This window comes from Acanthochromis polyacanthus, chromosome 14 (genome assembly GCF_021347895.1).
Source record: "Acanthochromis polyacanthus isolate Apoly-LR-REF ecotype Palm Island chromosome 14, KAUST_Apoly_ChrSc, whole genome shotgun sequence".
Lineage (NCBI taxonomy): Eukaryota > Metazoa > Chordata > Actinopteri > Pomacentridae > Acanthochromis > Acanthochromis polyacanthus.
Window position 1 is genome coordinate 18,480,217 of NC_067126.1, and position 16,147 is coordinate 18,496,363.

Sequence of the window (16,147 nt, forward strand, 5' to 3'; positions counted from 1 at the left end):
TTTGTCTGGTTGCATATAATAAAACAATGAAACGGCTCACATCATTGTAGTTTAAACATGCTAAAAGATAAGAGTTGTAAACAGCTGTTTTGCTGCTGTTTCATTACTATTACACAGGAGGCATCTTGTTTTGTCACAGTCAGAAAAACGCAGGTGTCAATAATTAAATTAATAATCTCTCTATTCCACTTACCTGCTTAAGTTTCAGGGTTCTGGTGTGATTAATACTGGTTCACTGTCAAGACTTGGTAGACAACCAAAATAAAAATAATGCTGTTAGTAGCTAACATGTGCGATTTGTGTGCTATGACACTTGTTTGTTTTTCCATTTGGGATAAGATGAATTATAAAACAAACTGATAAACACAAGTCTGACCAACAAATCCTTCAAAAGCAGACAAAATATGTCATTTCCCCATACCCCTTTTACTAGTACACTGAAGACACCACTGTCAGCAGGGTGACAGGGTTTATCTGAGCTTTCCAGTACTTAAGACTGGTTAAAGTTCCTCTTCGCTTCAACACTTAAAATCTCATCTCTGATAATTAGATTATATATTTAGATTTTTTTCTCACCGTGATATATACTGTAGCTTACAATGACTAAAGATGCCCTTAATGTATCTCTGCAACTTTGCTTCCGTTAATATCGCACAGTCTATGAATATGCAGATTAGTCTCTGCCTTTATCTCAGCCCACCCCTCCACTGCTTGCCTGAACCTGAGCCCACCGGCTCACTACAGCTCTGCTCAAAAACTGCAAAACTTCTCTCCACTAAACAGCAGAACGTTAAAAATTTGAGTAATTCAGTCATATGTGTTTGAACTGGAAACCCATTGTGATACGGAAAATCCCTCCCTGCATCAGGATTGATGGGATTGGTTTCATTACATTTGTTGCATATGAACTCTGAATCTGTATTTTTGTTAAACTGTAGTTTCAAGATCTACATGCTCAACCTTGGCAGTGGCTGTTTAATTCATTCATCATGAGCATATAGAAACCCTATCTGGGCATGTACACAAGGTGTAAAAAAGGTCTAGAATGTTACCAGCTTCCTTTATCGGTCCTTCCAGTGAAGAGCTTTGTTGATTCAACCTTAATGTCCCATCCATTCATTATCTGTACACCACTTTATCATCTGTAAGGTCATAAACGGCACAGCTGACTTAGGGCGAAGGCAGAGGACACCCTGGACAGGGTGTGAGTCTCACCAATCACAGGGCCACACATAGAGACAAACAATCACACTCACATTCACACCTATGGACAATTTAGAGTTACCAATTAACCTGGGCATGTTTTTGGACTGTGTGAGGAAATCAGAGAAACAGAGAGAGCATGCAAAATCCATGCAGAAAGACCTCAGGCCCAGATCTGAATCCTTCAACCTTGAAGCTGTGACGCAGCAGTGCTAACCACAGCACCACCGTGCCACCCCAATATAAACATACCCTAAGCTTTTTGGGTATTTTTGCTGTGTCATTTCTGATGAGTGCAACTCAATTCCTTAACATGCTTGATTCATTCATTTACTCAAATATTAAATATTCAGAATTGTGTTTGTCAGTTAATGATTAAAATGCTGTACGAAGTGATTTTTCAAAAGAGAGAAAGACCTGCACAAGACACTTGCCTCTGATAAGGTAAATCTCCAAATTAAACTATCTGTTTTAGTGTTGTCCTTCTCAATCACGCATAGACTTAGGTATAATTAAACGGTTTAGCAGAGTGGTGCTGAGAAATTGAGCATATTTGTTTAGCTGAATCATTCTCTAAATAAATAAAAGCTAAAATAAAAAAGAATCTGTAATAAATAGCTCTTCATCAAAGGCTGCAGCTTTTTGTTTGCTGCAGATTCAGATTAAAGACTGAGAACGACAGAATGGTAACAGCATTACAGTGAGTTGGAACCATTGCAACTTCAAGGACGCATAAAAAATAGCTTGGTGCTAAAAATATCTAAACCAAGGACTATTTATGGACAGAAAAGAGAGAGGGATGCATAAAATTTCCATGTTTACCCTCTCAGATACTGCCCTGAATTAGATGGGTTCATGACAGTGAATTAGTTAGTCCATTGCTGAGATACTTTAAGTTTTCTGGACATTACAGTATTTCTCCATAGGTGACAAGCAGTTTAAACATAAGGTGTTTGTGATAGCTTTAGTGGTTGTTCTTTATAATATTGATAGCAGTTAGTGTATTTATTGTAACGTAGTATTATTGGTTTATTGTTATTTTATTTGAGCTTACAAATATGTATTTTATGAATTGTAAGTATTTTTAGATTTTAGATGTGATGAAAGACAGTTCATCCATGTGGTTACACCAGATATTGTATATGTGTTTAGTTTTTGTGCTGCACACATTCTTAGTATTGACTCATTATTGAGCCAGTGTTAAAAATAGGGGATTTAGGGATCGTCACCATCGTCATTGTCCAGACTAAAATATTTCAACTATCAGATAAAATACCAGAAAATGTGGTAAATGATTTATTTATGTTTTTAACCTTTTCAACAGTAAGGAAATCCCTTGAGATTCAAATCTCTTGTTTGAGGGAGACCTAGCCAAGAAGGCACATCTTTAATGGTGATGGTCCTCAGGGGATCAAGTCTTTTTGACCTTGGAAATTCCCTTCTTCTTGTTTACCACAATGAAATCAAGTGAAATATTTGGAACATAACTGGATGGATTGTCATGAGTTGATTGCTACAGAATGGTAAAAGTTAAATTCTAAAATTTTTGGTGTTTTCTTTAAATGTTCACTGTTCAGTGAAATATTTCAAGATCTATACTGACAGTCAATAAAAACTTTGAGGTAGAAATGTACGCAGAATTCTACTTGTAGGGGGGTTGTAATTATTCATTGTGGATTTACTGATGATCTAGTGCCCTGGTAGTTGAGATAATGATGAGTTGTCATTTTGTCATGATTCATTGCACATGGGTTGGTCACTTTGCAAAAGTGAACCAAATACACACCAAGCAATACTCAGTGAGTATCTGCACAATTTGTGAATGGGTTTTGAAGGCCTATATAAAGGCCCAAAAAAGGCCACCATTGTTAGTCCAGTGAACAGCATCATGCCGCGTCTATCACATGAACGTCTCTGGGCACTGGGTATGGTGGAGGCCGGTTTGAGCTGCAGTGATGTAGCCAGGCGTATGGGCTGTTCCCAACCCACAATCAGAAGCCTGGTCCAAAGCATGCGCCGACGGATTGCTGCCTGCATCGAAGCAAATGGAGGCCATACTCGGTATTGACTGTTGTGACTTTGTGTTTGGCAGGTGCCGTTTTCTTTTGTGAAATTCTTTATTTTGAAATCATTCTTGAAACTTTAGATTTTTGTTTCTGTATGCCAATATGCTAAACAAATGATTCATATAAAGAAAATCCAGTTTTGGGCTTCAAAATAAAAATTATGTTGAAAAATATGGTCTCAAAGTTTTAATGACTGTCAGTGTACTTATGATACAATACATTTTCAGTCATTTGTTTTGGTCCAGTCATAGTGGACTCACTGCAGCTGTAGAATAGATAAAATGTGTATATAGGATTTTCACTACACAATTACGGTGGCCAAACAATTAGAAGATAATGACATAATTAATCATCCGTCAAATGCATATTTAACTTGTGTAGTGTGTTTCGTTTTTGAATGACACTCTGAAAATCTGAGTGTAGGGCAGTGGAGGGACGGTCTTTACCTATTCCAACTAATGGGTGAAAGGCAACCAGATTAACTGAGAATGCCGCACAATGCCAACTGAAATCACCTACTGCATTTGAGGGCCAGATGATGTAGTTATTTAGTATTTTATCATATGTGAGTCAATACCATGATATCAATACTTAATTTTCAAAACATCTCCGTTATCATTAATACCGGTATACTGTTACACACCCACTGTCCGTAGGCTTCCATAAACTCAGGGTGAGGAGGACCTGGCTGCAGCCTGAAGAACGGGGTTAGGTTCAAAGTTGAATCCCAGGCAGTGAGATTTAATTGGATTAACTATCAAATATCCTTAAATGTTACTTGTGATTGGACGCTAGCTGTTAGAGCTGAATGTTGCACTGGTGATGGTGCATGGAGAACAGTAAACAGAACAAGTCTTGCATTTAAAACCTCACTTAACTAAAAAATGTAAGAGTTAGAAGCAAACTTTCAGTATGAAAAATAAGACAATTTATTCTACAGAATAATAGAGAACAAGAAAAGCACTCAGAGAGTGCAATACTCCACTAAGGCTGCTTGGCAGAGTACTGTTTTATGATGGAATATCAGATGGTATCAAATGATACCATGACTACATCATACAAGCTAGTTTGATCAAGTGTATCTATCTTTTAACACTACAGAATGTAAAGTAATTACTTTTCTATGCAATTACTATAGAGAATTGTCTATGGATCTTAATTTATTCATTTTAAGAATGTCCCCTCCCCAACACATTTTCTGTATTAAATAGTGCCACACAGGTGAGTGCACAGACAGAAAGGTGGCACTTTAATCGGCTGCCACATTTACAGCAGAGGGTTGTTAGCGCCCGTCAGACCTTGTTATTATTTAATGTGCAGTCTGACAAATTATAGCAATCATAGACATGCTCTTTAAGGTCTGTTGTTTATGTTGATTGATTAAGACGTAGACCTGTATGTAGAAATAGTTTTGCCCAGGGGTGCTCCGATAGCTCAACTGGTTGAGTGGGTGACCCATAAACAGGGGCTATAGTCCCTGACGCAGTGGTCATGAGTTGGAATCCAGTCCATGGCATTTTGCTGCAGGTCTCATTCTTCTCCCCATTTTTTCTCTCTCTCTCCCCTGTCCTATATAATAAAGGCCAAAAAATAACTTAAAAAACAAAATGCTTTTTCCCATTGAACCCTTAAACCCCTAACACCTGGTTGTGCTGAAATATCTTCACTATCATAGGATGAACTGCAGTGAAATGTGTTCTTTCACTAATGACCAAATACCTGCTTCCCAGTAGCCTGTCTGTTTCATCTTAATGTTACCATTCTAACACACTAAACTAGTGATCTTATTGAACATTATATACCAAAACACTACCATTTAATTTACTACAACTTACTCCTACCACCTCAAAGAGCAGCATGTTGGGACTACTAGTCGTGATGCATTCACAGTTATACAATCTCCTGCATCTTACCTGTGTCATAGACTTAAATGCTATGCAGGCAATTAGAAAAACAACCTTTTTCTAAGTAAGATAATTACAAAATTGCATGGCAAATGTTTTCAGGTTTGCATTCATTAGGGGCTAAGTCAATATGTGTTTGACTAAAATATATTGTACAGCTGTATTCACACCGTAGTAGGCTATGAACTATCAATAGTAGCAGCATGAAAGGAGTGCATTTAGCAGTACAGAAAGTCAGTTAAGATAGCAACTGAAGAAAGGGTTCATATCTACACAGCATACTCATGGTTTTCTGTCTGCACTCATAAGAAACTACGAAATTACAGGATAAAAACGCGACATAATGTAGTAGACTGAGTGGATTATTCTCTTTGTGCATGCCGTGTAGAATGTCTGGGTTTCTAGCCTGCACTTGATATCTGAAAGTGTAAAAGTGCCCACAGCTTCTTTGAGAAGTTCCTGCACCGCTCATGTCTTTGTGTGAGCTGCACGGTACAGTCACAAGACTGGCTCGCCATTATATCAGCAGGATGTGATTTGAGGGGAAAGTATGTATTCATTAAATACCCAAGGGGCAAAATTTCAGTGAAGCCCTGTCCTAATTCACTCCAACATCAATGCCGGAGGCTGAACTGCTGCCTTGATTATACCAATTTACCCTCCCACCCACCCAAAAGGAAGACATGTAATTACACTATTTACACTGGAGAGCTTTCCTCTCTGAAAGGCCCCCAAGTAAACACACACGAGTTTTGTTTTTCTTCTGCAGAGTCATTGAGATTGAAAAGTATAATAAATAGTACAATAAAGTAAAGTAATAGTACAATAAATGTCAAACTGTGTCAGTGACACTGATGCAGAGGAACAATAACGACTTTGACAGTATATTAGAATATTTAAAAGCTGTAATAAAGCCTGCAATGTGGACTGAATAATATCATCTAATTGTAGCTCAGTGTAGTGAATCAAAGTCACAGTGATTTATTTACAGTGTGACATTGAAATTACTCTTTCTATGTCTAATATTGTATAGGTAAGATGAAATTGTTTAGACTGTAGACATCCATACGGAAAATTCCTGTACACTTTAAATATTGCTTTAGTTTTTCACTGGTAACTTTTAAACTGTTATTTATTAGAAGGCTGGTATGATCTCAACTCTCAATGACCCCACAAGAGCTTACAGTACCAGGCAAAAGTTTGGACACACCTTCTCATCCAATGGCTTTTATTTAATTATTCTATAAATTGTAGATTAATACTGAAGACATCAAAACTGTAAAAGAATACTTATTGAATTATGCTGTAAACAAAAAGTGTTGATCTTTAATATTAATCTATAATGTAGAAAGTAATAAAAATAAATAAAAAGCATTGAATGAGATGGTGTGTCCAAACTTTTGGCTAGTAAATACCTCGGGCTCCCCACCAGCCAGTTAGAACTGAAGAAGCCTTTCAAACAAGAGGAAACATCTTTAACAAACTAAAGGAAGCCAATATGCCTTTACTGTAGATACTGGTATGATCTGAAATCTTCAATTCAATTCAATTCAATTTTATTTATATAGCGTCAATTACAATCAAATTGTCTCAAGACGCTTTACAGTACCCATATGCCTGACCCCCAGAGCAAGCCCAAAGGCGACAGTGGCAAGGAAAACACCCTTTTAACAGGGAAAAAACCTTGAGCAGAACCCAGCTCTATATAGGGGGGACCCATCTGCCTGCTGGCCGGGCAAATCTTTCTCTCTTGCTTGAGCTTTGAATAATAAATGATTTCAATGGTTGTATTATGTGAAACTCCTGTCACTCAAAATAGCAACACTCATGATTCAGCCATATAAAGTTCTTGAAGGCATGAATAGCCAACTGCTGCTTTGGTTTTATACAGGGCCTCAGAAAGCTCAGTGCACACCTACTTACAGGACATGTTGAAAACAAAAAACACATAGCATTTTTAAAAGACAACATTTCTCATTTGCTTTCTTTCTGTGAGCAAGATGATCACGATTGATCTCTTGTCTAAAAAGGTGAAACCTGTAATTCTGGGGAATTTTTGTGGAGCTTGTTAGCATATTTAGATAGCAGATAGCATGTGCCAGATTTAGCGCCTCTCTCCCTCCCACTGACCCCTATCTCAGTTTCACCTCCTGTTCCACTTGTATTTTTCACAAGCACTACCGTGAACACCCTGGAAGAGTGTGTAGGTCCAAATTTCTTTATTTGTTTGACATATACAGAGCTCATGCTGTCTTAAGTGCACACAGAACACACAGTGCTAGCTGTATCACCAGTTTGAGGAGATATTCACTGAATGAGTAAATATTATCTTACTTTCAAGTACAAAAAATTCAGGACATGGCTGACTTTGCTTGGGATAAGACTGAGGCAGCTGGTTAAAAAAAAAAAGATTACAGCTTAAGATAGCTTGAAACCAGCTAATTATAGCCTATTTGCTTAATCAGTTCATAAACATAAGTAGCAGTGACAATTTGTTTTTATTTGCTTGTATTAAGGTTATCCACTCATCTCTGTGCAGACACAATTGTACCAAACCAGGAAATTCCCTTCATTTGTTCATGATAGTCACAGATAGTAGGACTGAGTGTTTTAGTGTCTGTATGTGGTTCAATGCACACCACAGACCAAAGTTTAGAGATGCATAGCTTTAGAGCTGTCCACACACTGGCTGTTTTCTGCTGTTGTGAGTCTTCATTCTAGGCTAGGCTAATCATTCATCAAAAACTCAAAGTCTTGAGCTATTAAAACACAATTAATACGCCAACATTACTGAAATAAATTTGTGAAAATGTGGTGTGAACAGACAAAAACAAAACCAAACATACACGACTGTTAAAGTTTGGGGTAACCCAGACAAATGCTTTCCATGATAATTACCTCTGCCAGGAGGTTATGTAATCACCGGAGTTTGTCTGTTTGTCTGTTTGTCTGTTAACAGCATAACTCAAAAAGTCATGGACGGATTTTCACCAAAATTTTACAGAATGTCCGGCGCCATCTCTCAATTGTACAGAGTCTTTCAAAAAAATCCTGGATCCAGACGGTGATCTGGATCACCTCCAAAATCTAATTGATTGTTACTTTTGCTCTTCCGGACATTCTGTAAAAATTTGGTGAAAATCCATCCATGACTTTTTGAGTTATGCTGTTAACAGACGAACAGACAGACAGACAGACAGATGGCCTGGCAGAGGTCTGCGCTCTCCGAGTGCTTTTCTAATTTACACTTTTATTCTTGTGCTAACATAATTGCATAAGGGTTTTCTAATCAATCAGCCTTTTAACATGATTAGCTATTACAACATACCATTAGAATACAGGAGTGATGGTTGCTGGGAATGTTCCTCTGTATCCCTATGTAGATATTCCATTAAAAATCAGATAGAATAATCATTGACCATATTAACAATGTCTGGACTGGATTTCTGATTAATTTAATGTTATCTTTATTGAAAAAAAAAATGCTTTCAAAAATAAAGACATTTCTAAGTGACCCCAAACTTTTCAACGGTAGTATTTTGTTTAGTGATAGTGTTAAATTTAGCTACAGGTCAACTACTTTACAGACCTTTAGCAAGTGTCAGGTTGTGTTTTGCCGTTCAGTCTGCAACTTTATCTTTGTAGCGTTGTTTTCTGCAACAACATACAGGTGTATTTAAAATCCACTACAATGACCTGTTTAACACCAAACAGAAGATACAGTTATGTTCTTCTCACACATGGGAAACGTAACATTGCTGCTTCATCAATGTATTAAAAAGATTCAGGTATTCAGGTATGACATAAACACTGAAGATTTTGTCAGTGTGTGTTGGTAAAACCACTAGGAGAACAGTAAAATAACAATATTCTGACAGCTGTGATGGAGCTCAGAACTCAACAAATGATTTAACTGCAGCTTGTGTGACAAGTTACCTGTTAAGCAAGAAGAAAGGTACTCAGTATCAATCCTGTCTCTGTGTCATGTAAGGGATTTATCAAGTTATCATTTTAAGAGAGAAAACAAATTACTGCTGTTGTTCTATGGGCATAACTGCATGGACCTCTGTTGCTTTGAAGACACTTCCTATGGTTCTGCTGCTGTCCGATGCTGCAGGTTTTTATTGATCTCAGAGTAAAGACTCCTATAAACAGCAGGAGGCAACAAACTAAAGTTCAGCTCCTGTTAATGTTTTACGAAAACCTTACACTTAGCCTGTTACTGGTGATTCTCAATAATCTGACCTGTTAGACTCTGTATTGATCACAGTAACATTTCATTTGTGTGGACATTTGAGTTTACAGTAGTCGTAAAACTGAATTGGAACAAAGTGAATGAGGAAAATTTGAGATTTGAAATTTGTCTTTTTTTTTTGTCCTCTGTGATGTTTTTGGACCAGTATTGGTGCTGAGATGTTGAAGAAGCCTTTCCAAGTTGCAAGTGCTAGTGCATGTATGTCCAGTAATGCGTAGTCATGTAGTTCAGACCAGTGAGATTGTTGTTGCAACTTGTACAGAAAAATGACCAGGGTCTTCATTCAGACACTGAGCACGTTCAGCTGCTAAAAAGGAAATAAATTGGTGTTGAGTTCCCAACCAGTTTGCACGGCTCCCAAGTGGGCAGAGAATCAGTTATTGCAATGACACCATTCTGAATGTGTGACTCCAGTATTATTTGATATATTGGTCGGGTTTAGTGTTGGACTTTTATTAGTAACCCTTATTAGCAGATATCATAGTGCAAAACTACATATGTATGTAAACTCCTTTCATATTGTGTACAACTTACACTGTTTTTGCATTTGCTTCTGTCTTTTGTATATGCAGTGTTTTAGATGGCAGTTTTTTTTGTATGTGGTGTACTTTATTTGGATTTTAATTCTGTTGTCTGAGTCTTTATTTCACTCCTATTGAAAGGCATGAATGCATAAAACTGTTTGGTGTAGTACCAACAAAACTGACCTCTGTTGGTAATTGTTCTGTTTGTACACTGGTGAGAAGCTTATCCAAAGAACTGCATGTCACTGTGTGTGTAAACAGTGGATGAAGTCTAAGAATAGAGATTCTTCAGTGTAATGGTCCCTTAATGATGTGCATTTACAGTAGTCTGTTGTGGTACAGTACCAGTGCAGTGTAAGTTGTATTTTATGCCTGGCGAAAATGTGTACTTGACATTTTCATACCTCATTGGGGGCACTTGAAAAGGTTAGTCTACAGAAACATCACCAGAGGTACATCTGAGGGTTTCATTTCCAAATGAAACATTGACTATTTCTGATACCTGAACATTCTCCTGGTTATTCAAACTGCCCACTTCTGAAATCTTTCACTCAGATCGTCCTACCTGCAAAAAAAAAAAAAGAAGAAATTTGAATTTCCTCTTCTAAGCAAAACCTTTGGCTTTAAATGTTTATAGCAAGCACATGCTTTTTCAAATCAGTCGACAACACTTCTTCAGACTGGTGTTGTGCAACGTGTTTAGTGGCACAGATGTATTATCTCAGGACATAAAGTCACATGACACCTTTAGAGGTGCCATGTGACTCAGCTAACACAGGACTGAGGCATCATCCCAGATGAGTCTTGACTGCTGAAGAAAATGAATGAAGAACTCCATCTACTGGCCAACTATTGAGAGACACATCCATGATGGTGCTTTTTCTAATTTACAAAAACAGACATTTTAAAGGGGGCTGCACAGTGGAGTACTGGTTAGCACTTTTGCCTTGCAGCAAGAAGACCCCCGGCTCAAATCCCGACCTGGGCCTGGGATCTTTCTGCATGGAGTTTGCATGTTCTCCCTGTGCATGCGTGGGTTTTCTCCAGGTACTCCGGCTTGCACCCACAGTCCAAAAATATGCTGAAGTTAATTGATTACTCTAAATTGCCCGTAGGTGTGAATGTGAGTGTGATTGTTTGTCTGTATATGTAGCCCTGTGACAGACTGGTGACCTGTCCAGGGTGTCCCCTGCCTTCGCCCGAGTCAGCTGAGATAGGCTCCAGCACCCCCCACGACCCTAGTGAGGATAAAGCGGTGTATAGAGAATGGATGGATGGATGTTCAGTAGTAGGGCTGCACAGTGGTGTACTGGTTAACATCGTCACCTTGCAGCTCGACGATCTGTGGTTCACGTCCTGGCCTGGGACTGTGATTTTTCTGCATGGAGTTTACTTGTTCTCCCTGTGCATGTGTGGGTTTTCTCCAGGTTCTCCAGCTTTCTCCCACAGTCCAAAAACATGCTGAGGATAACTGGTGATTCTAAATTGTCCATAGGTGTGAATGTAAGTCAGCTGTGATAAACTCCAGTGCCCCTAATGAGGATTAAGCGTATATAGATAATGGATGGATGGATGGCTGCTCATTGTGAGTCCTTGACAGGAAGTGATACATTTGTGTTGTTACATAAGGCCATCAGATGCAATTGTTGTATTTTTTTTAATGTATTGCTTTTTTTTCTTTAAAAAACAACATAGGTCAGGAACAAACACAAAGACTCTTAGAATGTCTGACTAGATTTAAACACTTTTAAAATATCAGTTCTTGTCCAAACATCTCAAAAAGTTACCATGTGTTTCCTAAACAGTCTCCACACATGGACTACATACTTACGTTTCACTTTGAGAATGTTTTATTTGAGACATATTCTGTGAGCCTTATAATAATAGTGAAGGAAAAATACATTACACAGCCATCATTTACCAATAATTTCATTTGAGCTTTTCTTTTTTGGTGATAAGTCAGAATGTCTGCTGTACAAATTATCTATGTATGGTCTGGAGGACAATGTGTGATTATAGTGGGTTTCTAAAGAGCTCAGTCATAAAATGCATTCACAAATCTGCTCTTTGGTTATGATTAATAAGCTGTGCATCCATTGTCACAGCAGTAAATTATGCATCCCGTGAAATCCAAAGTAGTAATTAGGGATAGTGAATACATGTATGTAAAAAGTGACTTTTCTTTTTTGAGGTCTGCATTGCAGATTAGGCCTTTTTTGATATCATCACATGATTGTTTTGAGCTATATAACAATAATAATAATAATAAACAATATTGACTTTAAAAATTACTTCACAACCCCCAAAAATGTTTTAAAGGAGTGCATGCAAACAGCCCCTATGATCAGTGTATGTTTCCAGACACTCAGCAGTTGTTTATCATGTGCTTTCTGCAGTTTTTTTTGTCCTGCTTTTTAGTGCATGTTTACTTCCAGAGTCTATTTTTAACGGCTGAAGTCCAACCCAGGCTGCTGAGGCAGGGACTCAGCCTTTATACATGTGGCTTTATGCATAACATTTTAACATGAGGCCCATTCAGTAGTGTCCTGGAGCTTCCACTGATGTCACATGAGCCATTTCAATGGAAACATGGATGGATCTTGCTCACTTGTTAATGTATCATGAATGTTTAAATGAGGACTTCTCTACAGGCTTTAAAGTTGAGCTTGAAAGTTAATTCTTAACATTACCAATGACTATGTGGTGATATTGTTTAAGTAGCTTCTGTTTTCAGTGTCAAGAATGAACCTTCATCATCTGAGTTCCGTTAATATTGTGCAGTAATCGTACATCCTCTGGTAATGATGTGTAGAAACCACTAGATGGCAGTGCTCATTCAAAATTCTTACCCCTCCTAGGTTTCCGCAAATGCAAATTTCCACCCTGAGGGCCTGAAAAACCTCCATTAACATTTTCAAATCAAGCATATTTTAGACCACCATTTCTCTTTTGTATGCTTTAATGGTTTTGTCCCTGACTTTGCATCTCCAGAGTAAAAATACTCAGCAAACAGTGAAAATCTGAACTCATTCACTGAGTTTACTTGCTCTTGTTGGCTGAAGGACAGACAAGAAACAAAATCCGATTGTTCTCCATACATTAAGAACAGGAATAATGAGAGTAACATTTAGAGAGGGCTGTTGTGGGGGGAAAAACTAATTAAAACACACCCAGTGAGTGTTAATCAGGTGATCTTTTGTACCGACCCTGATTCCTCAGTTTGCATATTCAAAGCACAGGGAGATGTTGTTTGCTGATGTATGAGTGTGCTTGTCTTGACTTGTTTCACACGTTTGAAAAATGCTCTAATTTTCTTCTTTTATCCTCCTATACTGTTGTGAGGATTCTGGTAATATCAGTCTCTTACAGTTTAGCGTCTTAACAGTAATGATGGCAACACCGCGCACAGTATCTGACCGTTCAAGGACTCTACAAGCCGTTTTCACACAAGACATTGTGACATGTCACATGAGAAAATCAATAGTGCTAATAGTAGCATTTATGATGGCTGATTGACTGATAATTACCCTGGTATTGTGCTTGCTGTACCTGTCGTGGATCACTGGACACTCTCAGATTATTAGTGACTCCTGTGCTTTACCAACTATGGCAAGTCAATATGTCTGCTCTGGGAAAGGCTCTTTGCTATGGCTAACAGCAGCTCGAGCACACCAGCACACTGTGCTTAAAGACTGTCAAACTGTTCTACACTACACAATGGCAAGTTGTAATATTGGTGTAATTCAGCCACATATGTTCAAAGTGGAAACCAATTCTGAAGACAAATGATGATGCAGAAAGTCCGACCCAGCAAGCTGACAGGTTGTGAGATCTGTTCTGGATGAAGCCCTCGCTCTGAATCTGTTTTACAGACTGTCGTCAGCACACTGCAGTCTCAAGGAAACACTCAACAATGGTGTAGACTGCTTATGTCACTCATGCTGTGTTATTCTAGCATATAAAGTTACAGCATATGTACATGATAACAAGATGGAAAGATTATATCACAACTGCTAAGACAAATGTAAAAAAGTGTAATATGAAAAAGGTTTACAATGGGAATAATAGCAGCACTGACAATGACATTGGTCCATCATCTGTTGCATATCTGAGGCTGTTCGCGGGCAGTGTAGATGTCACTCTCCTCAGCAACATTTTCCAGCTTCACTAGGGGGATCCTGAGGCATTCCTAAGCTAGAGGGGATATAGTATATGTGTCTAGATCTATCCCGAGGACTATTATCAGTCTGGAGAAACTCCAAAGGAAGAAGCCCATGATCCATCCTGGCACAGTTCATTCTGGATGTCCTTTGTCTGATCATGCAAAATAAAGGTAGCTTTGTGTAATCTGAAACAAAAAAAGTCCGTTTGATCTGCCGAGATTAGCTTCATGTGTCCACATACTATTACAGGTCCCCTGTACAACAGCACTACAGCATGGTTCTGATGCAGTCTGTAGGGCGATGTGACTCACAGGGAGTCAAATCTGTGACTAGAGGCTACAAACAAAAAGAGAAACAAACACTCTCCCAAACAAATGATTGTTGAAATAGGCTGGAGGCTATATATTATCATTCTTATTAGGCTATTGTTGATATGTACAGTGCATATATATATATAAAATTCATATAGTAATGCTAAATTCCCTGGGTCACTGGGTACATTTCATGTGAAAAGGTTGAGAACATAAACAGGCCACAGCAGTCTTAAATTTCTCTGCTGTTTTGTTGATTAGTTTTCAAACAGGTAAACACCCAAATGACTTGCAATGAGGTCATATGGTCGTTATAATATTAAAAACACCTGAACATTTGCTGCCATAGCGGTATCAGAGCATGTTTTTTTTTTTTTTTTGTGATACACGGATATTTGGTTCCAAAATGACAGTTTACCCCACGGCACTGCTTAAATGTCACAAGCAGAAAGCCCGTCTTACTCACAGCCTGTCAGCTGTGGGCAAAACAAGGATTTCAACACTAATTCAAAACTACAGTGCGTGAGGCGGAGAGAAGAGAGGTGTGGAGGAGGCAACGCACTGGTCCTGCATTTTTCAGACAAGTAAACCTGATTACAAACTGAACCGTTATGGAGAGACGGGGAGAGTGTGGTGAACAGATGTACTGTATCTGAAATTTTCAGCAGAATTATTATATGCAAGATTAACAACAAAATAACTGTGTTTACTCCTCTGCCCTACAGCTACGCCACCAACACTGATCCATAATAATAATAATCCCCAGCTGGAGAACAAACAACATCTGGGTGTGGAGAGAAGGGAGAGGGGGAAGTCTCAGCAGGGTGGGCAGCAGATGGTGACACTGCAGCAGCACTTCTCCAGGTAGCACCTTCACCACACTGACACACTCTGACAGACCAGGACTGGATTTCAAATGGCAAATATTGGAAACAGTATTTTAGAACAGAGAAACTCATTTTTAAACGTTAAAATCTGTTTACAAATACTACAGCGTAGGTGGAAAAAAAGTTGAATAAATCTATTTGTGGCTGCCAAAATTGTCGATCTGACAATAGGTCTGTACCTGTACCTGCACTTTTGATCTTCAGACCACATTCAGAGATGTGCAAACACACAGTACTCTTGACCCACATGTGATGCTCTCCTGTGCCACGAGCAGCATCCAGAGCTAGGCGTGTCTCACAATCCTCAGTCTACCGCTCAGCACCTGTCCAGTTGTTGGTGCTAATGCTTGTAAAATGATTTTTCAGACTGACAGTAATGAATGTACATACAGTTGTGAAAAAAAACCCATTTACATACAATTGTAAAGGCAATCTATAATATAGTAGCCCTACATCTCTTGGATTTAACCAGTCACCCTCAAGCCTGACACAGCAGTTTTTAGGGTCCCTCAGAGGTTCCTGTCCTGTTTTCTCCCTCCCAAAAAAGCCATGAAATGAGTTCTACAGGGACACTTATTATGACCTGGAAGTTTCTGCAGAGGAAAACAGTCTAATGGGTGTCTCATTAACCAATTCGCAAACACACAAAGGACTTGTCTGCCATCGAGAGCAACTTATGGTTCAGTGTCTTGCCCAAGGACACTTTGGCATGTATACTGTGAGAAAACTGCCAATATTTCGATTAGTGGACAACCCGCTCTACCACCTGAGCCCCATTATCCAGCAAAGCAAACTGTTGTTCTCGAGGTAAACAAGCTTGACCACTGCCACTGT

At 38.6% G+C, this 16,147-nt stretch overlaps 1 protein-coding gene across 5 annotated transcripts in view; it reads left to right on the forward strand.

The window, feature by feature from the left end:
* LOC110948608 (nck-associated protein 5-like) overlaps positions 1 to 16,147 on the forward strand; it is an 85,001-nt gene that overhangs the window by 6,750 nt on the left and 62,104 nt on the right. Inside the window, exon 2 of one of the 5 annotated variants that reach the window (XM_051958540.1) lies at positions 15,152 to 15,290. The exons of the other annotated variants lie outside the window; for them this stretch is intronic. Within the exon in view, the coding sequence (XP_051814500.1) occupies positions 15,262 to 15,290 (29 nt within the window). The 5' untranslated portion in view covers positions 15,152 to 15,261. The remainder of the gene's footprint in view (positions 1 to 15,151; positions 15,291 to 16,147) is intronic. 5 annotated transcript variants of the gene reach the window in all.